This window comes from Brachycentrus maculatus, unplaced genomic scaffold (genome assembly GCF_059751285.1).
Source record: "Brachycentrus maculatus isolate JH-2025_06_01 unplaced genomic scaffold, ASM5975128v1 h1tg000005l, whole genome shotgun sequence".
NCBI classification, from domain to species: domain Eukaryota; kingdom Metazoa; phylum Arthropoda; class Insecta; order Trichoptera; family Brachycentridae; genus Brachycentrus; species Brachycentrus maculatus.
The window spans coordinates 3,047,627-3,075,019 of NW_028280760.1; the positions used below are offsets into that span (position 1 = coordinate 3,047,627).

Here is a 27,393-nt window from a genome sequence, read left to right on the forward strand (position 1 = left end):
ATTGGGGAAAATAAAATTACTATTTCTTCAAATATTGATATTACAAACATAAAACCGACTTAAATACACCCTTTATTGACATAAAACCATTAAAATAAATCAATATATCCATTAATGGAAAGTGTAAAAAATTGTCAAGGCACCAAGAAAATATGTTCTTCTTTAATTTGCAAATGACAATAATTGGTACATTGTCAATAATTCGTTTCTGCCAATAATTGGTCGTACCACCCAACGTACACGTCAAAGTATTTATGTAGATACATTTGTATATTTGTATCAGGGCGTATGTGCGCTCTTTATTGTAGCGTAATAATACCTATATATACAGCATGAATATCGGAGCAGAATTTACATAGACCCTGAGACCGAATATGTTTTAGTCATTTGGGTATCTAACTTCGAATGTGGAATAACATGAATTTATTTTAGCGACAGCCGGCTCCAGACAATTATTTATTTATGTACATACATCAACCTACTCGGTCGAGATTATAAACCCTATAATAAACAAGAAAGTACAGACGGTTCTAGACTTTTATAGAACTAATATCACGCACGAAATATTCAGGAGAATATAAACCTTTTGGTCGCTAAATATGTTTGGTGTGTTACATAGGTTGGCAAAGTGTGGCTCGGGAGCCACCTGCGGCTCTTTGACCCTAAAGGCCCAATATACGATAAATCGCAACTTAATTTTTCTTTTTTAGTCCTAGTAACATTTGACGTAATTTAATATTTTCCTTGAAGCTTAGTTTTTGTATTGAAAAAAAAAGTTTTTCTTCGAAACGAATACTAAATTAAAAGCATTGTTAATTTTTTGGTATGGTAATATAACACTCTCCTTATCATTCATTACAGTGGTATTACACAAAGTGAACGATGAATGATAAGGAGAGTGTTATCTTATATTTAAATCATAATTCTTATATATTAATAACATTTTGAGTGTGTCCGAATACTTGTTCACAAATCTGGATTATCTCCAATTATAGGAGTATTTTTCATATTATTCTTTGACATCTCATCAAAGATTAAGAAGAATTGATTCATATACATAGAACTTCCAAGAATTTGAGTAGTGTGGTTGTCAATAATGGGTAGAATTGGTGAATGTTACACGTGTGTAAAGTGATCACTTACAGCCTATGACGGTCGTCAGCCCCGTAAATGCCCGGACTTCCATATTCTTCTTCATCTTTGATGAGATGTCAAAAAATTATATATTAAAGCGAACTCATGGCAGTAGATCACTTTCGCCTGCCAGTGCAATTTTTAGTAAGATTTTGAACAAACTAACATTTAGATTTTCGTTTACATAGCTAGATAGATATAGGTGGCAGTGGAAAAAGAATATGAAAAGAGAAGAGCGCTTGTTGCATGCTAACAAATCGATGGTAACAAGTCCTAATGGTAAAATCGATGGCGTTATGGTGAATCACTCACCATTGCGTCTAGTTTCAGAAGTAATAAACGGCCTTTTAGTTCCCGACTATATTGAGCATTATAATGGTATTGTTATTTGGACCACGTTATGCAGAAACCATCCAACACACGCTGAGATAATTGCATTTGAATTTTTTAGAATAAATAAGCGGAAGCTAAACTGGCAGTACACAATGGAGTTCTGGTTCCAACCCTTATGTATGGAAGCGAAGTATGGAGTTGGCAAAAGAAGGATGAAAGCAGACTGAATGCAGTCGAAATGCGATCCCTCAGACGAATGTGTGGCAAAACGATGTTTGATAGATGTTCGAATGATGGAATAAGGAAAGAATGTAAGGCTGAGATAAGCATTATCGATAAAATTAAGAAAGGTGTGTTGAGATGGTTTGGACATGTGGAGCGTATGAGTGAAGAAAGAACGGTTAAACAAATTTAGAAAAATAAAGAAGCAGAGGACGACCGAGGAAAATTTGGCACAATCAGGTATGTCAAATACTTGAAAGCGGCCGGGTCAGGAGTCGTAATAATCGTCGGGTATGTATGAGGAGATGCATGAATGTAGAAGAGGCAAAGAATGTTTGCAAGGACAGAGTGGTGTGGCGTTCGATTCTCTCTGCCTACCCCTGCGGAGAAGCGGCGTGATGATTAGTTAGTTAGTTAGTTAGTTAACGTCACTATGTTAAATGGTAGAAGTAAGGTTTGTTTTAATATAACCATAAATAAACATAGTTTACTGTGTCATTTTTGTTTTAATTTTGTGGATAAGGTCACAGTTCGGTATTTTATTGGTTGGATGGTTTCAGCAAAATGAAAAATGATAGAATGAACACATCCAACCATCTTGGATGGCTTCTGGGGAATTTTTTTCTTCTTTTTCTTTTAGTTCAAAGGCGAACACATCAAAAAAACATGTATTTTTTGCATGTATGTAAATAATTTTAACGTGAAAAATGCTGAAAGCTGTTAACCCGGTTGGATGTTTCGGATGGATGTCGGTTATTTATTAGTTGTGGGTTAGAAAAAAATCACAAAAAAAATTGTGCACATTTTTTGGGTTGGTGTCTTCAGAAAATAAAAAAATACTATTAATGGTGTAGCATTTATCAAAAAATCTAATTTATCAACTTGTGGGTTGGGCGGGTTCTGCATAACACATACCATTAGCTCGTTCGCATGCGAGAATTTCTACATGTCACATGAAATTTCAGCGTGACAAGTTATGTTACTGCCGTCAGTGGGAATTAGTGATGAGCTAACATGATATGTAGCGCTACGATGTAGCGCTGTACGATGCTACGTCATAAAAGAAGGTACACATACATTTTTGTACGATCGAACAGTGCGTTTGCAGTGTTGTACCTACCTCGTTTTATATACGCTTTATATATTTTAAACACTACGACCGTTTTTCTCGGATATGTTTGAACACTACTTGAACTAAGCGCAAGGCTGATCATCTCGCCTTCAAGTTATTAATGACCAATGTAACACTGCCTCGATGCTATGTAGTGCCCTATGCACCATTTGGTGCGGGTAAGAGTTGGAAGAAGGAGAATTGAATATACCACACATAAAATACGAAAAAAGATGTATTGAAAAAATAAATTGAGGTGTTTTTGACTACAAGGTTTGTTAACTAAATTCTCTCCTGTCACCCTGCAAAAACTTTTAGTTATTTTTTTTTTGCTGTTAATGTAGTGTGCGCTTGTCGATCGTGTTAAACTACAATTCACGATTCGATTGCAAAATAAATTAAAGATTTATTTTCAATTGGTCTGGGTGTTTGTGGTGTGTTTTTCACATTTACCTTCCTTACTATCCTACCTGCAGAGAAGCCTCTAAAAACAGTTATTCCTAAAAAAACAGCTTCGACATCATGCGATCACTACAACTCATTAGTAGCGTTTCCAACCGCATTTCCGGATCTGATACAGAAACATCTATTGAAATGAGATTCTGAGACAATTGATGTTTGAGCGCTAAAGACAAATAAGTACAAAGGTACACTACAACTGTAGTGTACCTTTGTAGCACTACAATCGTATTTGCAAACGCTACTTTAGCGCTTCTCTTCACTAATGGCCGTTAGCGCCAGGCAGTCTCTGGGGTGAGTAGACATTGACTCGATCGTCTGAGGATTGAGCTTTATGGGCGTCCCAGACTCTACGCCGCGCGTGACGACTTCAAATCATATGGAGAATAGCTTATGGAGATTTTTAAAGCAAGCAAATGCTTTAAAAATTCCAACTCAAGGGTAATATGAGACATACAGCATACTTATTGCTCTTGTATCTCTCTTTCGTGAATAAACCATATTAAAACATGTGAAACAGGGTGAACCAAAAAAATGAGGATTAATTTATTTTCTTCTTTTTTTTTCTTTGACCCTGTCCACAACTCTAATGAAGCATAGTGCACCATATCGGACTGACGCAGCGTTAGCTTGATTGTTAATTATACCAAAGCGATGTGATCAGTTCTACGCCGTAGATCTCTAGGAGACGAGTGGAAGACATTTGAAGGGTTACATACGAGACAAGTGAAGGACCTCAGGATGAAGGATGTAAGAAAGGAAAAATGGGAAAGGAAACGGAGGAAAGATAGCAAGTAGGATAAAAATAAAAGTAGTGATGTCTAGGGGATTTACATTAGGGTAGCATACTCGTACTCGTACAAAATATGATATATGTATTTGAATTTATATATAATAATACATAAAAAAGTTGGAAAAATAAATGTGTAAAATATAAATTTAAAAACTATAGCTAAAATGAATAATATATGTTTTGTATGTTCGTAGGTATTTGCTTTTTGTTTTTTTTTCTTGTAAATAGGGAAAATATAAATAAATAACTAAGCATCACGCCCCTCCCCCGCAGGGATAGGCAGAGAGAATAGAACGCCACAAACTCTGTCTTTGCAAACAATCTTCGCCTCTTCCACATTCATGCATCCCCTCTTAGATACCCGCCGAATATTTCGACTCCTGGCCACCTGGTAATTGTAATTGAAATACTCGATCACGCCATGATTTCCTCCGTCCTCTTCTGTTTCTATTTCCAACTACATTTAATTAAAAAATAAATGATCGTGAGAGATGCATGGTTGAACAACTAACCTAGAAATAATTGTGCACATTACCGTATTTACAGTGCGGCGGATACATCGATAGTTTTTCAGATTGTCGGAAGAAAAATAAAAGCGTTACGTCAGTCTACCATCACGGCGAGCCCTATTCGGTTTTTACCGCAAGCGATGTGTCGATAACTGTCCGAAATGTCAATAACTCCACTGAAAGCGCTGATTTCGGCAACGACCACGCCACGAATCGGCTGCGCGGACCTCACCGGGAAACTGGCGGGAACGTACTGGCCCGAGAGCGCCACGGACCGTCTGCATTGGGAAAACGCCCAAGGAAAGTACGCCGCCATTACGTCAAAAGATCATAATAATTTATTTATTTATTTATCAATGTTATTATTATCGTTATTTATTTATTTATTTATGTTTTGTCCGCCTCCATAGTGTAATGGTCAGCACGCTCGACTATCATTCTGGAGGTCCCGGGTTCGATTCCCAGGGGGGGTCAAATAAATAAAAGTGATTTTTTCACTCTAATATTTATTCAATATCACCCTGGACTGGTACCTGAAGCGGATGGCTGATCACCTTTCCTTCATGTGTTAACGATCAAGATAACACTGCGTTTATATGCAGTGCCCTATGCACCATTGGGGTGCGGATAAGGGTTTGATGATGATGATTTATCAATTTGTATGGCGCCGTTTTCGCGGGAAATCACCTTGAGGGCGCTTAACAATTTACAGAGAATTTAATATTAAAAACGACACAACTGTTGTATATTTGCGTGTACATGTATTTTTTTTTTGTTAATCAACTAAAATCCGAAAAATAGTAAATCTGCAATTAACAAAATGACTACGACCAAAGCCTACCCCTTATTTTGTATGTTCCCATGAAGAGCCATTGAAATTTAAGGTAAATAGCCCTGAATAAATTATTCAAATTTATTAAAAAAATTATTTTTTCCCCCTTCGCATCCTTCAACATCTCAAAAATATGTTAAAGATGTTGGGGGAGTATCAAAATTTAATATGGTTTTGTAATAAAGGGGTATTTAGCAAGTTATCCTTTATTTTTTAAACGGACATATCGCTCCCTCCTTTAAACAACGTCATATATCAAAAAAATTGATTTTTCAGGAGATCGTTTTTTAAGAAGTTTAAGAATAAAATAAAATGTATTAAAAATAAATATGAAGCCACTTATTGAAATTTTTATTATCCAACAGATTTTTTTAGGTCAAATATGAAGGTTTTTCCTCCATTTGAAAAATATTTAGTATTTTTTAAAATATAATAAAACAATAGCTTTTCTTCAAAATGAAAAAAAACAACACTCTCTGCCCTGTAGCGGGTAAATGTTAAGTTAAAAATATCACTTTTGCTGGGATATAGTACATTTTCTGGGCATTCCGAAAACATGCACAACTGAAAAATTACGATTTTTGATATATGACGTTGTTGAAAGGAGTGAGCGATATGTTTATACTCTAGACGCCTATACTGTTCAACCGATTGCGATGAAAATTGCAAGAGTTATTGAGTGCATTCCCGCGGTGGTTTTTGTAAAGCGAGAGTAATATATATAGTCATAGGTTATCATAGGTCGTATGCCCTGTAAATATTCAGACTTTATTTACTTTAGTCCATTTTTTTCTTCATCTACGTTGAGATATCAATATAAAAATAACTCCTAAGTGGAGAAACCCAGATTTGCGAGCAAGGATGTAAGGACACTCATAATGCTGTGAATAAAAATCCAGTTATAGTCATAGAATGAAAAAGTCATTAAAATGTTCGGTAGAAAAGATTAAAAAAAAATAAGGCGGGATATTCAAAAGCCCGCAACGTAATTTTCTTTAAACCCAAGTAACATTTAACGTCACTAATTTTAATTCTTAAAACACCGTTTTTTGTATAGAAAAAAATACAAGTTTTCTTCGAAATAAATATATGGTTTTGAAAAGAAAACAGTCATTGTAAAAAAGGCTAGGAGTTAAAAAAAAACACATATCGCTCACTCCTTTCAAGAACGTCATAAATCAAAATACTTGATTTTTCAGGAGAACGTTTTTAAAGTTTAAAAATATAATACAATGTATTAAAAATAAATATCAAGCCATTTATTGAACTTTTTACAGTGCAACATATCTTTTTAGGTAAAAACTGAAGGTTTTTTCTCCCTTTGAAAAATATTAAGTATATTTAAAAAAATAATTAAACAATACCTTTTCTTCAAAATACAAAAACAACACTTTCTGCCCTGTAGCGGGTAAATATTAAGTTAAAAATATGCCTCTTTTGCTAGGATATAGTACATTTTCTGTGCATTCCGAAAACACGCACAACTGAAAATTTACGATTTTTTATTTATGACGTTCTTGAAATGAGTGAGCGATATATTATTTCAACATATGTATATTCCGAAAAAAAATGTGCGTAGACAATACGTCAGGGTTTTTTGCGCAGCCGGTTGCGTTCTAAATGAGTTTCTGTACGCTTGAGACCTCACCCTTAATCAATGCAACGGTCTTCAAAGTCACGCCGTTTTTATCAAAATAAAACCCTTAAGTGTTACTTAATAATAATAATAATAATAATAAAACCCTTATCCGCACCCCAATGGTGCATAGGGCACTGTGTCATATAAACGCAGAGTTATCTTGATCATTTACACATGAAGGAAAGGTGATCAGCCATCCGCTTCAGGTACCAGTCTAGGGTAATATTGAATCAAAAAAAACACTTTTATTTATTTGACCCCCCCTGGGAATCGAACCCGGGACCTCCAGAACGGTAGCCGAGCGTGCTAACCATTACACTACGGAGGCGGACTTACTAAATAATAATAATATATATATATATTTTAAATAACGCAACCCTTTATACGCTTGTACGCGAATTTGACTCGAAGGATCCGACTGATTCTGTGCGCTCGATACCGTGTTGAATGGAAAGAGTCGGGGGTAGGAAAAGTGGGCGGAGCCTCGGAGGAAATTCGATGACGTCAGAGTTTTCTTTTATCTGCGCGTGCGCTCTGCGAGACGGGAAAGTCCAAGGCGCGCCTAGAAGGAAATTCTTTCGAGAAAACTGACAGAATAAATGGGGGAATTTGAGCGGTCCTTGTTATAACCTCTAAACTTAGCTGAAATATTATTTTTTGGACATCTCATCAAAGATGAAGAAGAATATGGAAGTCTGGGCATTTACGGGGCCTGACGACCGTCATAGGCTTGTTTAAGTGACTTTACACACGTGTAACATTCACCAATTCTACCCATTATTGACAACCACACTAGTCAAATTCTTGGAAGTTCTATATATATGAACCAATTTTGAAACATTATTCTTGAATCACTAGAACTTCAATAAAGACATCTATTGGTGAGATGAAAAGTATTTGGACGCACTCGAAATGTTAGCTGAAAATGACTGATTGATTGTTATCGGATAATTTTTCTTTGTTTGTAATTTTTTATTATTATTGACATCTCAACATAGATGAAGACAGGGGCCGTGGCGTTGTTGGGTATACGCTCGACTGCGAAACTAGCGTCGCAGGTTCGATTCCCGCCAAGTGCAAAACAAATTCAAGAAAGATTTATTTTCAATTGGTTTGGATGTTTGTGATGTATTTTTCACATTTACTTACTATCCTACCTGTAGACAAGCCTCTAATTCAGAAGCTTTGCGGGTTATTTATTCCTTTAAAAAAAATACTAATATATATATATATATATATATATATATATATATATATATATATATATATATATATATATATATATATATATATATAATTATATATTTGTATATTTATATATATACATATACATATATATATATATATATATGGAAGTCTGGGTATTCACAGGGCTTACGATCTGTCATAGGCTGATTTAAATGATCACTTTAACACGTGTAATATTCACCAATTCTACCCATGATTGACAACCACACCACTCAAATTCACTTTAATTTGAATGAAATTCACAAATTGATGATTGATTGTTATCGGATAATTTTTCTTTGTTTGTAATTTTTTATTATTATTGACATCTCAACATAGATGAAGACAGGGGCCGTGGCGTTGTTGGGTATACGCTCGACTGCGAAACTGGCGTCGCAGGTTCGATTCCCGCCAAGTGCAAAACAAATTCAAGAAAGATTTATTTTCAATTGGTTTGGATGTTTGTGATGTATTTTTCACATTTACTTACTATCCTACCTGTAGACAAGCCTCTAATTCAGAAGCTTTGCGGGTTATTTCAGTCCAGGGTAATATTGAATAAATATTACAGTGAAAAAAACACTTTTATTTATTTGACCCCCCCTGGGAATCGAACCCGGGACCTCCAGAACGGGCATTCCGAAAACACGCACAACTGAAAATTGTCGATTTTTGATTTTTGACGTTTTTGAAAGGAGTGAGCGACATGTGAGTTCTTGGCACCATTTAGGGTTGAGTTTAGTATGTTTTTTTACTAAGCATAGTTATCAAGTTAATTTTTGTCTAGTGATTCTAGCTCAGGACGACGATTCCAAAGGAAAAGCTAACTCGTTGTGTAGATAGATTTAGCTTTACTTCCATTTGGCAAAAATTTGGGATTGCACGAAAGCCTATCGCGGTTACTACTTTACTACAAAGGCAGACAGACAATCATATAATTTTTAATGAAAATTCTTCACAATTCTCCGAATAAAATCTGAAATACGAATTATCGTAAGTAGCGTAATATTTTTCGTTGCTGGTGTAACGTTTGTCCTGAAGAAGAGAGGGGTAAGTCTCGAAACCGGTAAAGTAAAATATCAGTGAGTGGTTAAATACTAACATAGTGTTGGGTTGTGGTCCTGCGGTTAGTCGTGGACTCTTTCTTTCTTTTTTGTTTTCTTTATTTTAATTTTTTGTTTTTGCATTTCACAATATGTATAATATAATTACAAGTGCAAAAATATTCTATTATATTTATACTTAAAAAGATCCCACAAAAGCATGGCCTGTGTGTGGGTATACATTTTATTATACTCTTGAGTAGTGGTGTATTTAGACTGCTACTTAGCGATATCTCTATTACCGATATCACCATATCAAGATACTAGGATACGCTACCTGTTACCAGATACTAGGCTGCTAACCAGACTCTGCTTCATGCTCCTCATATCTCTTACTTTGCACTGACACGGTACGCTAAATTATTTAATATCCGAATATCTGTGATACTTCGCGTCTTCGCGTATGTCTGAACCCGGTGAGTCTTGAGCCGAGCGATATTTAACACGCCATGACTGGCATCGACATGTATATTTGTCTCTTTTCATCATTTGTATCTAATTATCCAATAGACTAAGAAAGAGATAGCTTTACAATATATAATGCAAAACGACTGACCGGCAAGTCGTTGATAAGCTAAAATTAGTTTTATGTTTTATGAGTGACAATGCTAACGCTGGTTATATTCGTTTGCAATAGATTTGTGAGATTTGACTAGTGGCTAGTGGCCAGTATATTGTACTATTACAGCTCCATACAAGTATCATGATATAATGATCTCTTGACGAATTTGTACCTGTAAGTATTTGTACCTGTGACTGATATACTAGGAACATCTCTACTCTTGAGACAGAGTTTCTAAATTCGAACCCATTCTACCACAATTTAATACCTATTTTGAATAGTGAGCCGCTCAGGATCACAACTATGAAAGAAATTGAATTATTTTGATGAATATTAAAAACACAAACATTACACTTTGAAAAAATTAATAAATTGTAAGAAATATTTAGTAAGAAAAGCTTACCTTGGCTTGTGCAGCATGTACATGGCTTTCTCTATATCGTCTCTGGCGTTCTTGTAGACGTGTCCGTCGCACGTCATGATGGTGCCGCAGGAGCTGGCGGGGCTGAGCGCCGCCAGGGAGGAGTGCAGCGCCTCCAGGGCCTCCTCGGCCTGCAGGCAGCCCAGGGAGCGCGCGGCCCCCAGGGGCTGCGGGGCGCCGGCGGCAGAGTGAGAGGGAGACAGGTTCGGGGAGTTGTCCCGGGATGCGCGGGGCGTGTCCTCCAGGGAACTCAGCGCGCCCAGAGGACTGAGGTTGCCTTCCGACACTATTGTGTCACTCCCGGAGTCTTGAACAGAAATATTGGGATGATATTTGTGTGATATCTGCTATTAGGGTTAGGTTCAGTTAGGGATCAGTACAGGATGGAATAATAAATATTAGCTTTAGAATCAAACCCAGAATCTCCAACCCGTAATTCAAATGCGCTTATCATTACACTACAGTGGCGACCAGTGACTTTCAACATTTTATTTTTGAAAAAAATTTTTTTTTGTTAATCGGTAAGGTAAATGTGAAAAATACATCACAAACGCCCAAACCAATTGAAAATCAATCTTTCTTAAATTTATTTTGCAATTCACGGGAATCGAACCCGCGATGCCAGTTTCGCAGTCGAGTGTCTACCCAACTACGCCACGGTGCCTGTTTTCTGGAATGAAATTTACTTTAGAAATAATAGTATGTATATTTATTCATTGCTTCAATTTTTTACTTAAACATTCTCTTCTGACAAACATGTGTATCCATTTTTGGATTGTCTTAGAAACAGTTACTTTCTAAAGATGTTTTTTTATAGACGAATCAATTTCAGCAACAAAATCTATCAACAATCTTCTGCCTTATTATGTTATTCCTACTAATTTTCAAATAACTTTCGAACTGTCGAAGATAGTTAACTTGTTACATTATGGATGTGTGTACTATCCGTATTAGCAGTGGTAACATTGTACATATACTACTTTTATTAAATTCCATAGTATATCGCTTATGCATCACAGTTATGTTACGCATGTTAAAAATAACCTGTTGTCAAGCCACTTTTATGCATGCGCCAGCAATGTGCGGAAACATATATTCTTTGCTGTTCTAACAAATGATTTACCCCTACGAGCATAGCCTGTTTCACTCATGTCACCATCCCGAGGAATGGAAAGATTCTCATATCATGATAGTACAGAATTATGTGAAAACTAAAATATGCACGGTAACTCATTTGCACTTGCGCGGAGGTAAGTAAGATAGATTGGCAATATTTCTAGTGAGACACTTTCTTTATATTTTCATTCAAACCCTTATCTGCATCCCAATGGTGCATAGGGCACTGCATCATACAAAAGCATTGTTATCTTGATCACACGAAGGAAAGGGGATTAGCCTTCCGCTTCAGGTACCAGTCCAGGGTAATAAGGAATAAATATAAATCACTTATATTTATTTGACCCCCTGGGAATCAAACCCAGGACCTCCAGAACGGTAGCCGAGCGTGCTGACCATTACACTACGGAGGCGGATACTGGATGTTAAAACTAAATCACAGATATTGGTAAATTTTATTGTGTGTGGACAAGATGTACATTCCACTTATCTACATACTGAGAAACCGCGTGTGGTGTGAAATCAGTAGTACCAATAACTATCCTGTTTACGCTTTGTATTATAAAGTGGTAGAAAATTCACCTGCACCGAAGGCATCATAGAATTCATCATCCGAGTTATCGTAAAATCTCGAAGGGCGTTTCTGTGTTTTGCTTGAGGTCTACAACAAACAAGCAAACAACCAATTAAAAGTACGAGTCCACCAATGACTAAAGTTCTAGGTCAAGTAAAAGATAAAAGCATGAGTCCGCAAAATGTCTAAAATTCTAGGCCAAGTAAGAGATAAAAGTATAAGTCCACAGAATGACTAAAATTCTACGCCAAGTAAGAAACAAAAGTATGAGCCCACAAAATGACAAAAATTCTAGTATGTAATAGCCAGGTAATAGATATGCTTACTTTGTTTTCCGAGATTTGCTCGGCAAAGGACTGCTCCAGATCGTGGTGCTCCGCGGCGAGGACGGCGAGGGCCTCCTCCAGCACCCGGCAGCGCTCCTTCTCCGCCCTCAAGCGGGCCCCCCTTGTCTCGTCAGCCTGCCTCACGAGAGCGGCGCAGTGCTTCAACGTGCTCAGCAGGCGTTGTCCCGTGGAAGCAACATGTTGAAAACGCTGTGAAAGTTTTAAATGAAAAATCCTTTAATGAATGATTTATATAAAAAAATATTTGAGAAATGAAAAAATTACACGCGGCCTAAAAGAAGTTTGGCAGTGAAACATGTATCATTTTTCTCTTTTTTATGAAAGAAGACGGAAGTCTGAGCATCCTTGGCATTTGGCTGGTTTAAGCAATCACTTTGTACACTTGTATAATGTTTACCATTCTGCACATTATTGAATATCCATATTGCATTAATTCTTAAAACCTGCATATATGCAATGGTATTAGATCCTTCCATACCAATAAGGTTTTCGATACATTTGTGAAGTAATTGACATCTTATTTGTAGGAGGAATAATCCAGTGTCCGATATAATAAATAATATTAACACGTTGATAGGCATATGAGTTATATTTAATTCAAGCAACCTCTTGAGCAAACACAGCGTGAGTTAAATACAACTCCAATCATGGATTGATTTTACATTATGAGAATTGCATACGGTTCATAATCAAAATAAATACAAGTTTGTAAATCCACCCCCAAATTTTCTAAAAGTATAATAACCGGTTAATATTGTTATGTAGATATAAAGTGTTTACCATATAAGTCGACTGATGCAGAGTCGTCCCCATGTGTATGCTCTTCTCCAAGGCTGACACGAGGGCGCCGCATTCACCGAGCTGCGACTCCAGGAGGGCCAGGTGGTTGGTGGCGTCGGTGAGCGCGTCCTGCATGCTGCCGAGGGGCCGGCCCTGCCCGGGGCCCTCGCCTCCGCCCCCGCCCTCCTCCTCCTCGTCCTGGTCGTCGCGCGAGGCCGCCTCCCCGCCCCGCTCGCACCCCCACAGGTAGTAGGCGGAGTAGGCTATGTGCTCCTTGAACGCCGTGATCCATTCCTGCAAGAGAATTTTGTTTTCTGATAGTCAAGTATTTTTCATTAACACTATTATTCTAGTTCTACTTATAATACCTATACCCTTATACCCTTTACTATTATACTAGACCAGGCAGGCAGGCAAAAATAATAAGATATTTCATCTCAAGATGAGACATTTCAAGGATTTCTTGCCTGTCTCACAACGAGAGTAGACGGAGCCGAGTTGGGTGGAACCCTCAGCCTCTGGGCAGTTCCATCGGAGAAGTGGAGGATGAGGAGAGAAGAGTCCGTCGGGCTGACAGTCAGGCGAGCGCTGTCCAGGTACTTCCACTCTCCCCGACTCCCCCCACCGCCGCTATTAGCTTCCCCCCTGCTGCTGTAGTAGGACAACACCCCTCGCTGAAGAACAGCCTGGAATTGAATTTCATCATCACAGTCCTTCTAACAACTTAGGTAACATTTTTATATATTTTTTTATTACAGTACAGTACAAGAATTAATTGTGAAAAAAAACCCAGCATAATAAATTTCCCAGGTAATCCGAAAATATCTAAACAATAAGAAATTTAAAACAGAAGATAAGACACTAGAGATAAGATTTGATAAGGGCCAAATCTAGGTAAAATTTCATAGTCAAAAATTTTTTAAAATGAGATACAAACCTTCATGAAATCAACTCAAAGCCATGACACAAACCTTTTTAAGTAACGTGAATTTTCTTTTTAATGAACGAATGTCTTGATTTACTCAATAGATGTCATTGAGTTCGACTTCTTATAAACACGCTATAACGCGGGACCGGTCCTTAGCGGTCAGTTTAAATTTCCGTGAAAACATGGGACGGGTCGTTAAGGTGTTACCATGCCTTAACTCAAGTTTTTTTTATATGGAGTTTTATATAATAAAGCATACTTATCACTGTTTTTGAAGTTGGACCGTATTTTTTATTGAGTTGGATGAACTTCGAGTTATGGATGGGTGAAAAAGCAATACGTAATAATATTTCCCTTACCCAAAGCGACTTCCATCCTAGAAACCGAGATCTCTTGAGTAGCTGTCCCTCGAACCGAGTGGCAGTCCTTTGTATTTGTTGAACAGGTCTCACACTCAGCACTTGGCGCATTTGACCATCTTTAGCCAGATCTACCGCTGTCTGACCTGAGATGGAGAATTGTTGAATAACATAAAAAACAAGAATTACACAAATCGCTCACTCCTTTTAAGAACGTCATAAATCAAAAATCGTCAATTTTCAGTTATACATGTTTTCGGAATACCTAGAAAATGTACTATATCCCAGGAAAAGCGGCATATTTTTAACTTAATATTTATCCGATACAGGGCAGAAAATGTTGTTTTTGGATTTTGAAGAAAAGGTATTGTTTATTTTTTTTTTTTATACTAAATATTATTCAAATGGAAAAAAAACCTTCAGGTCTTACCTAAAAAGATCTGTTGCACAGTAAAAATTCGATAAGTGGCTTGATATTTATTTTTAATACATTGTTTTATATTTTTAAACTTTAAAAACGTTCTCCTGAAAAACCAAGTTTTTGATTTATGATGTTCTTGAAAGGAGTGAGCGAAATGTCTATTCATAGAAGCTTGATCTCAAAAGGAATTTTGCTTGCATTTATGAAACTTTTTGAACAGAATATATGTACATTAGCGGGGTTATTGGTAAGAAGCAATATCTTCCAACCAACCAAAAATAGGCTAGTGATACTGGTGACAGTTTAAACTTTACACAGCCGATTAGAGGGCAGATAGTGCTTGTACATAAGCATAAATAATAATAGTAAAAAAACATAAATCATAATTTAAAATATTTATTTATTTATTTTCTTTCATTCATTTATTTCATCATAAACTTAATTATAAATGACAAATTACAATAATGTGCCCTCACTGAGTATTTCCGTGCTGAGGGCACATTCAACAAAAATTATTTAAAAAATTATAATGCAAGAAAATTGTTTGAGAAATCAAAAACAACTTAGCTGAATGATGCGGTCTATTTCAAATCTGCCCACATCCATTATTCAGTTATGAATGGCACTTTTGTATTTAGTTTATATTTTTAATTACCCTAAAGATAATGGAAGCAGGTTTTACAACTTTATTGTATAATAATCATTTATACATAAAATATTATATCAAAGTATTTTTGACCAAAAGCGGTATGTGATAGATTTTGTTTGATGTGTTTCTGTATTGTTGACTTATTAATTAACCACAGTATGAATTAACAAATAATAACAAAATTTTATATTAATGAAACAGTGAATTAATGAAAACAAGGTAGGCAAAAGAAGAATGATATGATGGACAGGTTTTAGGATGGAGTGTAATTTTTCAAATGTTTCATGAAGGTCGTTAGTGATGGTGTATTTTTCACATGAAGAGGCAATTTATTCCATAGTCTGGTTGATTGAACAGAAAACAAATTACTGAAGATGATATGCTATGTCGAGGAATGGAGAGTGTTCTCTCCTGAGAAGAACAAAGTGAAAGACCATGATCTGAAAGGTACATAGAGTTTTAACAAGATATTTAGATGCATTGGGTTGTGGTTGCTTACCATTAATGTTACGTATTGTGGAGTCGATCCCATTCTGAAGTAGAATGACAGCGAGTTGCGTGTGTCCCCGATACGACGAACAATGCAGGCAGCTGTTTCCCTGCGTATCTACGCAGTTGATGTTTGGTGGTTGCGAGTCACGTAGCTAGTAGAAAAATATATATTAAATAACCAAGAAGTTACAAAACACAAATCTTTAAGATTTAATATGATCCAGTTATTGTTTTATTTTCATAAGATATAAAAATATATATATTCATATATTTCATAGAAACTAAAACTCTTAGAAATTAGAAACTATTATTTCCTATCTGAAACATAAATTAATACTACTACTACTGATTTTTGTTCACATCTAATGGTGAACAGGGCACTGCATCAAATTGGTGCAATGTTAACACACTATGGACAGGAAAAGTATTTCTACCCCTCATTTTAAAGGCAGAAAAGAAGAAAGTATCCAATTCTTTTTGATGAATATTATATACCATTCTCTTTGTTAAGGTCTTAACTATATGTACATAACTATCAAATCCCATCGCCAGCGGACCGCAGGTGTAAAAAATACCTCTCCGAAATGTGTCAATGATTAAATGTATTCATGTATAAATGTATTAATGTTTAAATGCATTCAAATATTAAAGTAACGATGTATCAATGTATAAATGTATAAACCTAATCAATAGTTAATTATAATTACCAGTTTATTAATATTCTCGACATCACCCTCTCTGGCCGCAGCCAAAAGTTTGAGTTCTCTTTCTCGTTGTTCATTATTTTCTGCGGCGAGCAATAGTTTATGGATATCCTGAGTCTTGGATAGGTCCCGTGGAACTTTGCCCTCACCGTTCATCACCGACACGGTCACCCCATGGCGAAGAAGGAGTATCAACAATTCCTACAATTTTATTGTTACTTGACAATAAAAAAATATGAGAATAGCTTGAGATTTCGATAGAACCACATTTTGTTTTACTAAAAAAAGAAAATAAAAAAGAACAAAAGATATAATAAAAAAAAAAATCAAATAAATTTTTCAGACATTTCCCAGTATGTGAAAAAAATCCGGGGCTCGGATCTTGCATACAAATTAAAAGGATCTCTGCTAAATAAAAGCTTTCTCAATCCAACATAGACGACTGTTGTGAACTCATATGCACGGTGTCATGAAATTGACAAATATATCTAGGAGTTTTTATTTAAAAAAATTAGTATTATTGTCAATCATGGGTAGAACGGTGAATGTTGCATGTGTGTAAAGTGAAATCAATTAACTAGCCTATGACAGACTAGAAGCAATTAGTAGTATTTACTAAGAAAAACCTTACCACAAAGTGACTGTCGAATCAATTAACCACTTAACAGATGAATTTTGGTGAGAAAATTCGTCGGTGCAGGAAATTATCACCAAACAACTTAAAACAGGACTACCCGAACACTGCTCGGGTTAGACAATAAAAACAAATAAATAAATATATTTGGCTCGGGCAAATCAATACCACCAAGTTGGTATACGATTTGCCCGGGCAGCACTCCACTCATCAAAGCAACACAAACTCCTTGGCAGAGTCACGTTCGGGATAAACTGGCAACTGGTTAATGAAATCATACATATTGTATTGCCATTGGTCTATGGTCATTATTAAAATATGTTAAATCTAAGCAAAGACTATATTTCGAGATTTTTATTGATACCTTAACAGGTATCAATAAAAAAAGAAGGTATTGAAATGGGGAAAGTCAAGACTTTTACAACCTTGGATTACAAACTATATATAAACATTAAATAAAAACTCCTTGTGAATTGAATCCAGTACAAAGATTTGAGCGCACAAAAAACAAAATTTTTCAAACTGAAGGAAATTTAATGCTTGTGATAATTTAAATTAGACGGATAATTGAAATTCGGACTTACTTCATGTCCAATGAAGGCTGCTTTATGTAGCGGAGTGTCCCCTGCGTCATTTGGCAAGTTTCCATTGGCCCCGTTGACCAACAGCAAGTTGGCTACATCCAGATGGCCGAAATAAGTTGCTAAATGTAATGGTGTCCAACCCAAATTACTCTTGGCTTTGCCTGAATATCATAAAAATAAAATAGTTAAGAAATGATAACAAAAAAGTGAAGAACCTTATCACAAAAATACTGGAATAGTATTTTTTTAGTGTTCTTATTACAAATATACTGAAATAGTTTTTTTTAGCGTTCTTATCACAAAAAATAATGGACTAGTATTTTTTAAGTGTTCTTATTACAAATATACTGGGCTAGTAATTTTTAGCGTTCTCATTACAAAAATACTGGAGTAGTATTTTTTAAGTGTTCTTATCACAAAAATAATGCACTCGTAATTTTTAAGTGTTCTTAAATGTTATAACAGAAAGAAATCCATTTTGTAGTACAAGGAATCATGTTCCTGTATTTAGACGCTTCCTTCATATACTATTCTAAGCCATAATTCGACCATTTTTTGTTTTAATTATATATTTTTTTATACTCGAAAATAATGACTTTTTTTTTAATAAAAAAAAGTTTTTGGACAAAACCACAAGATAAAAGATTTGTACAGGATACAATATGCTTAAAGCTTTCTCGTGCAAAATTGTATTTTATGGCTCATGATAGAATATGCAGGTGTTAATTTATTATTTAATCAAGTATGACAAAAATATTTTTTTCAAGCAATTTAAGAGTAACTTTGGGCATATCGCCAGAAAGAACGAGAAGAGTCTTGAAAAACTGGTAGTAACAGGTACAGTTGAAGGCAAGCGAGCAAGAGGACGGTCTCCAACAAGATGGACAGACCAAATAAAGGAATTAACCGGATCCTCGCTAAACGCTGCCATCAAGTTGGCCCAGGACCAGGAAGAATGGAGAGGACTTGTGCACCAAGTGCCTGACATTCCAGAAGACCACGACGCTCAGCATTGAGCAAGAAGATGAAGAAGAAGAGTAACTAGAAAAATGAGATACTGGCTAGAGCAGGGGTTCCCAATCTTTTTCATTCCGCAGCGCACTTACAAGATTAGTATTTTGTCACGGCGCCCTACTTTAGTAAGCTATTTGGAAAAGATATAGTGACTATATGTATTAATATTATAGTCGAAAGAAATAGGTACCTACAAAAATAGTAGTTGGGTAGAAAGATGCAACCTCTCAAAATAGAAAATGTTGCTTTATAGGTACCCGAGAATATTTGTGGTGTCGGATAATGATAGAGGATCGACTCACGGCACCTGTCTTTACTTTCTAAGGCACACCAGGGCGCCGCGGCGCACACTTTGGAAACCCCTGGGCTAGAGTATTTTAGAAGGGTGAAAATCTAGCAAGGAAAGATTGGTGCATAAAGGGGAGTATAAGGCGCATAACCCAAAGGTGCTCTATGGCCCATTGGGCGCAAATAAGAGTTACAAGAAACATAAAAATAAATATGGGAGACAAAAATTAAAATTTCAAGAGCAAGAGGAACAAATAAAATACAAATTACTCATGCAATGCTTGTTTTAGATAGTTAAAAGTAAAAATATTTCGATAGGTAGTAAGTCTACCATATGAGTTTTGTATAAAACTCAGGGGAATATTGAAAGCATGTATACATATTTAAATATTTTTCAAATGAAAAAATAAATAAAATGAACATGCCCAATTATTACTTAGGTATGTATTTTATGAAAAACAAACCTTTGCAGCTAATATCTAGTGTAATTGTGTTGTTTTGTTTATCTTCAATTAATTTTTTAACTACTCCTACGTCTCCATTGCGAGCAGCATACAATAGAAGTTCGTGAGGATCACACTCCTGCTCAGAATCGGAATCATTTTCCATCTTGGCGAATAAATATTTTTGAAAAATCAAAATATTAAAAGCATGCCAATCTTGTATAAAATCACAAATGATGAATGAAAACTAGGATGGTTTACTAAAAACATCCAGTATTCGTATTTCATATTTGTACAATACTTCTGTTATTGCTGTACTTTTTCAGATCGCCCGGAACTTATATTCTTCTCTGACAGAAAACAACAAACGAATCTGCGAAATGATAGTGAACTGTCAAAAACGCCCCAAATGTCATATTCGAGCATAGACAATACGTATGAAATGTTGACAACAATTTTCTTCTGTAAACAGCTGTCATGGTTGGGTATTTACCTACTTATTTTTTTTAACTACAAGTTATCATAGAAACCATTTCGATATTTTTCAAGGAATGCAAAAATGTAAAAGGAAATCATTATCATTTTTTAAATAACCAGGAAAAACGCTAAATTTAATATAAAATCTTTAAAAAATCAAATCTCAAATATCAGGGCATTATTTTTTTTTAAATTGCCAGATAAAATAGAAAACAAAAGAAGGAAGAGAGGAAAAAGAATAACAAGAAGGGAGCATGTGGAGGATTTGAAAGAGAAGGCAGGCTTCAATGATATAAATATTGGAAAACATGGCTTAGGACAGATTGAGAGGAACATTACTACATTATCTGGAACCTAGGTCATAATGTTTCATAATTTTATATTCATACAAGTGTACAATAAACTATTGGGAAAATATAATTAAAAACAAGAATTATTGCAAATATACTTTATTATTTTTGGTATGTAAATGTACACATAACAAATGAAGTATAAATAATTTATAAATTGGAATCATGTTCATCGCGGTGAATGTTCAATAGTACATCATTAGAGAAAGTAAGTCCGCAAATTTCACAAACTTGGGTTTCAATTTCATGGCTACTTAGGTGTTTCTTCAGCAAGCTGCCATTTATGAACTGTTTTCTGCAAATACTGCACTCAAATTTATTTCCAATATGTGTTAATACATGACGGGAGAGGGCATTGTAAGAGTTAAAGCTTTTCCCGCAAGTATCGCACAGGTGCTGGGTATTTTTCAAAATGTTAGAGTGTTGTTTTATATGTAAATATAGTTGATTCCTGTACAGAAATATTTTGGAGCACACTTTACATCTGTAGATAGAGGAACCATCATCAGTGAACTGATTATTACCATGTTTCAATTTCCTGTGGTTTTGTAGGTTGGCTTTACTCGAATAACCATTTCCACAATCCTCACAAGTAAATTTACTAGAGGTCATCCTAGATTTAAATTTCACATGGGTTTTTGCGTGAATGTACAGTTTGTCCTTTGATAAAAAAATATCTCCACATTCTCTACACTTGTAAACACAGCCACTACTGGCTACAAAGTCGGAATGACATTTTTCAACATGCTGATTTAACCTTTCAGTGCCCAAAAACGCCTTACCGCAATGTTTGCAAGAACATGCCTGAATATCATAGTGTACGCTCCTGTGTTTCAGCATTCGTTCTTTTGATTCAAACAAGCTGCCGCAATCTACGCAAGTTCGTTTTAAGGCCTCACAACTCCCCATATGGTTGGCGAGTTTCTCAAAATCATTGAAAATAGTCTTACAGGACATGCAGGAGTAACTTTCGTCAAAATTGGTTTCATTTAATCCGGGAAGGGGAGTCGATCTTGACTGCTTCGACAAAAGTTCATTAACAATATCCAAATCGGAATCCAAAACATCAATTTCCATGTGTATTTCATACGAATCATCCCGTGAATTTGCGGAACAGTCCTTTAAATTAGTAACTTTGGTAACTTTTATGCCGCTGTTTGCCAACTTATGTGTAGAGCTATGATTTTCTCCAGTTAGATATTCCAAAGCATTCAAAGTAGTGTCGTTGGTTAAAAGTTCCATATCAAATGAATTGTTACTGCTATCGAGGAATTCAGCTAAAAATTCGCTTTCACACGGTGATTTTTGCTCTTCCGCTGGAGGTACTTGTGTTATAAACGATGTGTCCGAGATCTGCGCCGCTTCATTAGTTAAGGTCTCCAGTAGCCAGCGTTCGCAACATTTTGAACTTATATAAAAATTGTAAAAGCAGTCAAGTCGATCGGCACATTTCGTACAAATATTTTTGGGTAAAAAATCTTCACAGGTAACTTCTATTGAAAGGCAAGTAGACAACTCTAATGGAAAGTTCTTACTGCTTTCGAATATGGATACAAGTTTGTCAGGTTGCGATAAGCAAAGTCTGCAATATTTTTGGAAACTATCAATATTTAAGGAAGAACTCATTATATCTCGAGCAATATCCATTTTAAACGAAAAAAGTAACTACTGTAATCAAAATAAAAGTATTGTCTGGGTATTTATAAAAAAATTACATTATGAAATATCCAGTTGACAGATGTCAGATGACCATAGATATAATTATTCTTGTCTATGAAATCCAATCGACTGTGGCTCGTTAGGAACTAGGTCGCAAACAAACATCAATGAATATCAAGTTCGTAATCGATTTATCATAATAATCGGGAATCAAATTATTACATCTACAAAACAAATATTTTTTTATTAAAAATAAATACAAATGAATTATTTTAATTATTCGCTCTGTGGTGTAATTGTTAGCGTGTTTAGCTACCGTTCTGGAGATCCCGGGTTCGATTCCCAGCAGGGGGGGGGAAATATTAGTGATTTTTCACTCTTAAATTTAATTAAAATTACCCTGGACTGGTCCCTGAAACGCAGGAGTGAATCACTTTGACTTCATATAAGTGCAGTGCAGTGCCCTATGCACCATGGGGTGCGGATAAGGGTTTGTAGTAGTAGTAGTAGTATTAGTAGTATATATAAAATATATATATTTAAAAAAAAAAATACTATAATTTTTTTTTTTTAATTATTTTATTTTGTTTATAAAACTAATAAATCACCATAAAAATGTAAATGTTTGTGATGCAACGCAAGTAAGTGCTCTGCAAGACAGTAAGGCATGACAAATTTTCTGTGTATCAAGATATTTTGATAGCTCTAAAATGTTTTCGATGTTTATCAATAGCAGTAGTAATTAAAAAAAAATAAAGGCCGACTAGATTTTTTTTAAAACTTGGGTTGAAGAAGTTTATAAAGTTATCATGGCTCCAATAACTTATATTCTGCTAATGTTTGCATCCCAAAAGATGGAAGGGAGTCTTATCAGAAGAAAACTATTGCGCCTTAAGGGACATTGAGTAGCGCCTCACATGCATTTTCTCGAGTAACAAATAATGTGGATTGAGATCCTGTTCCATTGCCAATTTGTATTTGTGATGACCACTGAATTGGGCAGGTTTAGGCAACTTTAAGCCACACCCTCTCAGAAGAGCTTACCCCAACCTTCTCAGAGCAGCCCTCGCTTCACGACTGCCAACTCAGATAAGTATGTAGCTCTGCCCCACCCTGTATTTACAGTTTTTTTTTTAGTTTTATATATTGCAAATATTACAAATATAGGTAATTTTGCAAATAAAAAAGATTAGTAAAATTATTTAAGGATGTTATAAACACAAAACTGATCTATAAATATCATTTATATGTAGAGTATGTTCAAATTGATATCAAGTGAAAATAGTCCATTCTCCGAAAACACAAAAAACTCTGGTGATCACAAATAGGTACCCATCTTTATTACATTGTGTCCACTACATACTATCTTAACGAATTCCGTTGATGAATTAAAATAAAGATACCGTGAATTCGATTTATTTAAATGTAGAAATCAGACATTTTTGAAGGGCCGTATGAAAATCTTTATGGGCCATAAGTTGGTGGTCACTGTGCAGTATATACTGTGAACAGTAAATAAGCATATTTTTTTTTTATAATAATGAACCTAATTGGGAAATATTAGTTTTTTTTAAAGATGCATTAATTTTATGATTCATATGTTATAAAATATTGATTGAAATTCAATGAATGTATTCATTTAAATATTTTTATGATTAAACCTTACTTATAACTACATTTGTACATATTTATATAAAATGTTGTTATGTTAATGAAATACAATATGTTAAAGGTTTATAATATACTTTATTTTCTAATAATATTTTTTTCTTACATACAAATATACTATTAGATTAAAGAGAAAACAAATGTGGCCCCTTTTTTTACATGTCTTGCAGGTCAATGAAGGTTTCTAGTAAATATATTTTGCATTGTGTCATAAGATTTATTTCCTTATTCCTATCCCAAAAATGCAATTATAAAAATAAAACACTGAAATGTGGGTACTAATTTGTTATGCATTTGCTAGTTTCCCGTATCTGTTATATTGTGTACCTATCGTATATAGATAATGCTTGGTATTAATGTACATTGTTATTAAGGTGGGCTGGTACAGGATTTGTGTTATAAAGTATATCTAAGTATAAAAATAATTCATTTTATAATCCTAATGGTGATTTTTAAATGTAAAAGTCATGTGTTTTCATTTTAATTTAATTAGTTTTAACAATTTGTTTAGTTGGCATTTTGTTAGCATCATTGCGCTTATTCACGAATCATGCGCTTCCAGTCCACTGTCCATGAACTCTTTCAGGAGAAATCCAAATTTGTTAGGCTGGACTCTGCTCCAGTTGTTCAAGCCGAGCAATGAAAATGGAATAGATTGTTCCAGTTTGTCTCTCCTCATGGCATTAATAATCTCGGTAGCAGCTTCCTTTGGTTTAACTATACTCATGAGGTCTGGGAATCGTATTTTGGGTTTGTGGCATAATCCGGTGTCCACAATATAAGGGTAAATAGTTGTGCATTTTATCTAAAACAAATGACAAGAAAAATATAATTAAAAAAAAGTAATATTTAAATTTCATTACATATTTTTTCACATCTGGACGTACTTAAATAATGCATAGGACAATTAATCGGATTCATGTAGTTATTGATTACATAAAAGCAGGGGGATCAGTCCAGAGCTGCAGATTCTTAAGTAACGGCGTGGATTATATTGGGATGCAAATGACATAAGTGAAGGAGTTCAGAGTGAAATACATTACTGCAATGTAGTAAAGGAAAAGAAAGGGAAGTTATAGATATTATAGGAGAGAAAAAGGAGTGTAGCATCAATGGCTCGGGCACTTAGGGTTGCTGGCAGTAGTTTGTGTAAGTTGTTCACTGTCAATATGTATGAGTCCTCTGAGAAACTGGCCTTACGCCAAGTTATGATAATGTGAAAAATATTCACTCATTTCTTTTTCTTTCTTCATCTTTTCAGAAAGATCTTTTCTGGGGTCGTGCATCCTGTGTTTTATATCAACCGGGATATGTTTGAAAAGTCATATCTTTATAGGGATGCGACAGCAGTCAATATACTAACATGAATGCAAATTGGGTGTATGGTAAAGTGTTTATTATTCTTAAATGACTACAAGCACACTTCTTGTATATTTAAATTATAATTGAAAGAATTGTTTGCAAATAAAACATTAATTAAGAAACGTTACACTGAACTGTCTCAGTCAATAATAAAAAGTCACGCATAAAACATTATTCCTAATAATTATAATTTTTTATTAAATATTCTACATTTCAAATGCAAAAATCTTAAACAGTTATCTCTTTGGTTTAAGCACTTTGTTTACAGCCTGTGTTAGTTTACAATTTTTATCAAAATGGCTGCAATAAATATATGTTAAAAACAATTAATATTTCATGTTAAATATAAATAAGTGACTGAAAGTGTACGAACATTTAACTTTCTAGGATCATCTATGATTTCATTATAAAGTGCCTCCATTAATCCTCGCACAGCAAATTTAGATCCGCAGTATGGGACGAGATTAGTGAGTCCTATGACACCTGCCATGGACGATAGAGCGACAATATGGCCGTGATTCCTGTTCATCATGCTGGGCAAGAATGCTTCAATCATCTGTGAGAAACAATTAAAAGAAACAAATTATAAAAATTATGGCTTTGGAGATTACTGTTATTAATTCTTAAAGTCTACCAGTCTGATGACGCCGGTTACAAATAAAACCCAGTCACTGGTCAAATAAAACAAATGTGGAAAAAACAATAAAGTTTCAATTTTATTATTTAATTAAAATGGTTAAAGGAATAGTATAAAAACGAAAAATTTGTATTTTAAAAGTTAAATTGAAAATGCAAGCATTAAGGCAACTTACCCAGAAATGAGCAAATACGTTAACATCAAACATTTTTCTGATTTCATCCTCTTTATGATCTAAAAACTTCTTACAGGGCATAAGACCAGCGTTATTTACCAACACTGTTACTTCTCCCACTTCCTTTCTGATCCGTTCAGCCAACTCCATTACATTTTTACGACTTGATACATCACATCTATAAAAAAAAGAAAATCAGAAACATATTACTAACATTTTTATTTGAATTATTAAATAGATAGACCATCATCAAAGAGGCGCATAAAGTATTCAAATAACACAAGACTTACACATAGGAATGTGCTTGTCCACCACTTGCTTTAATTTCCTTGACAGTTTGAAGATTTCCAGACTCGTTGATGTCAACACACACAATAATACTTCCCAAGGCGGCGTATTGTAAACTTAGCTCCTTACCAATACCATGGCCAGTTCCTGAAATCTAAAATACAAGTACAAGTATAAATAATAATAATAATTAAGGAAACTTGTGCTGAAAAAAAAATATTACAAAGATATACACTGTTGAACTTTGATGTGTTACTTGAGCCCAGTACAAAAAAATATTTAAATCTGTATTTGGTCCACAATAATGAATGTATCGACATGATTCATTGTTTCCCTGACAGGTGACACTTATTGTCACAATACTTCGATCGATACCACAATCTAAATATTTTTTTTTGTACTGGGCACATTTAAGTTCAAGTAGCCTCGTTCTAAGGTAACAAGTGTTCTAGTTGCATTTGCATATATTAAGTCTCGTGATAGGATTGCTGTTGTTGAATGGAATGTATTAAAAGAAAGGAGTTTTGACTCAAATGTATTAATGGGACAATGCGAGCCGCATTAAAGTGGTGCGGCTATGGGACATGCTAACAAAAGTTAAGTTTTACCCCTTAAGTAATCATTAAAATAATAAAAACTGGAAAAAATAACTGGAAGTCTGGGCATTTATGGGGTAAAGACCCAGACTTCCATATTCTTCTTCATCTTTGATGAGATATTAAAAAAATATATGAAAAATACTCCTATAATTAGAGATAATTATTTGGACAAGAACAAGTATTTGGACACACTCAAAATGTTGTAGTTTTCAATCGTTTAAAAGTGCTAAAAAGTGGTTTTAAACTACTAGTTTTAGTTTTTGATTATTTCAATGGTTTTACTATACAATTAAAGGTATCCATTTTCAATAATTTATTTTAGTAACTTACCAGGACAATTTCCCCTTTGACTGATTTGAGTTCTTTAGGGAAAAATTGCTTGTAAATGAATTCTGCATAAGCCAAGCCAAAATTGAAAAAGAGAATGATAATATCTAGGATGAGGACGGCAGCGGAGTACACTTTTATCCCAATTCCTCGTTCGTCGGGACTGTAAAGAA

General features: G+C 34.9%; 2 protein-coding genes across 3 annotated transcripts in view; both read right to left on the reverse strand.

The window, feature by feature from the left end:
- Positions 1-3,505: 3,505 nt before the first annotated feature.
- On the reverse strand, positions 3,506-20,034 carry LOC148313865 (oxysterol-binding protein-related protein 1-like). Its single transcript, XM_088278216.1, has 11 exons — positions 19,700-20,034; positions 17,934-18,094; positions 16,719-16,916; positions 16,019-16,163; positions 14,450-14,595; positions 13,163-13,456; positions 12,362-12,571; positions 12,044-12,122; positions 10,328-10,652; positions 4,694-4,839; positions 3,506-3,627 (listed from the first exon to the last, which is right to left on the reverse strand). The coding sequence occupies exons 1-11, from the start codon at positions 19,842-19,844 to the stop codon at positions 3,506-3,508; spliced, it is 1,971 nt and encodes a 656-aa protein (XP_088134342.1). The 5' UTR covers positions 19,845-20,034.
- Positions 20,035-23,890: 3,856 nt separating this feature from the next.
- LOC148313866 (epidermal retinol dehydrogenase 2-like) overlaps positions 23,891-27,393 on the reverse strand; it is a 40,297-nt gene continuing 36,794 nt past the window's right edge. For both annotated transcript variants that reach the window (XM_088278142.1, XM_088278132.1), the window contains exons 2-6: positions 27,224-27,383; positions 26,297-26,448; positions 26,007-26,184; positions 25,568-25,750; positions 23,891-24,637 (exon numbers count right to left, since the gene is read on the reverse strand). In XM_088278142.1, coding sequence (XP_088134268.1) covers positions 24,374-24,637; positions 25,568-25,750; positions 26,007-26,184; positions 26,297-26,448; positions 27,224-27,383 — 937 coding nt within the window. In that variant the 3' untranslated portion in view covers positions 23,891-24,373. The remainder of the gene's footprint in view (positions 24,638-25,567; positions 25,751-26,006; positions 26,185-26,296; positions 26,449-27,223; positions 27,384-27,393) is intronic.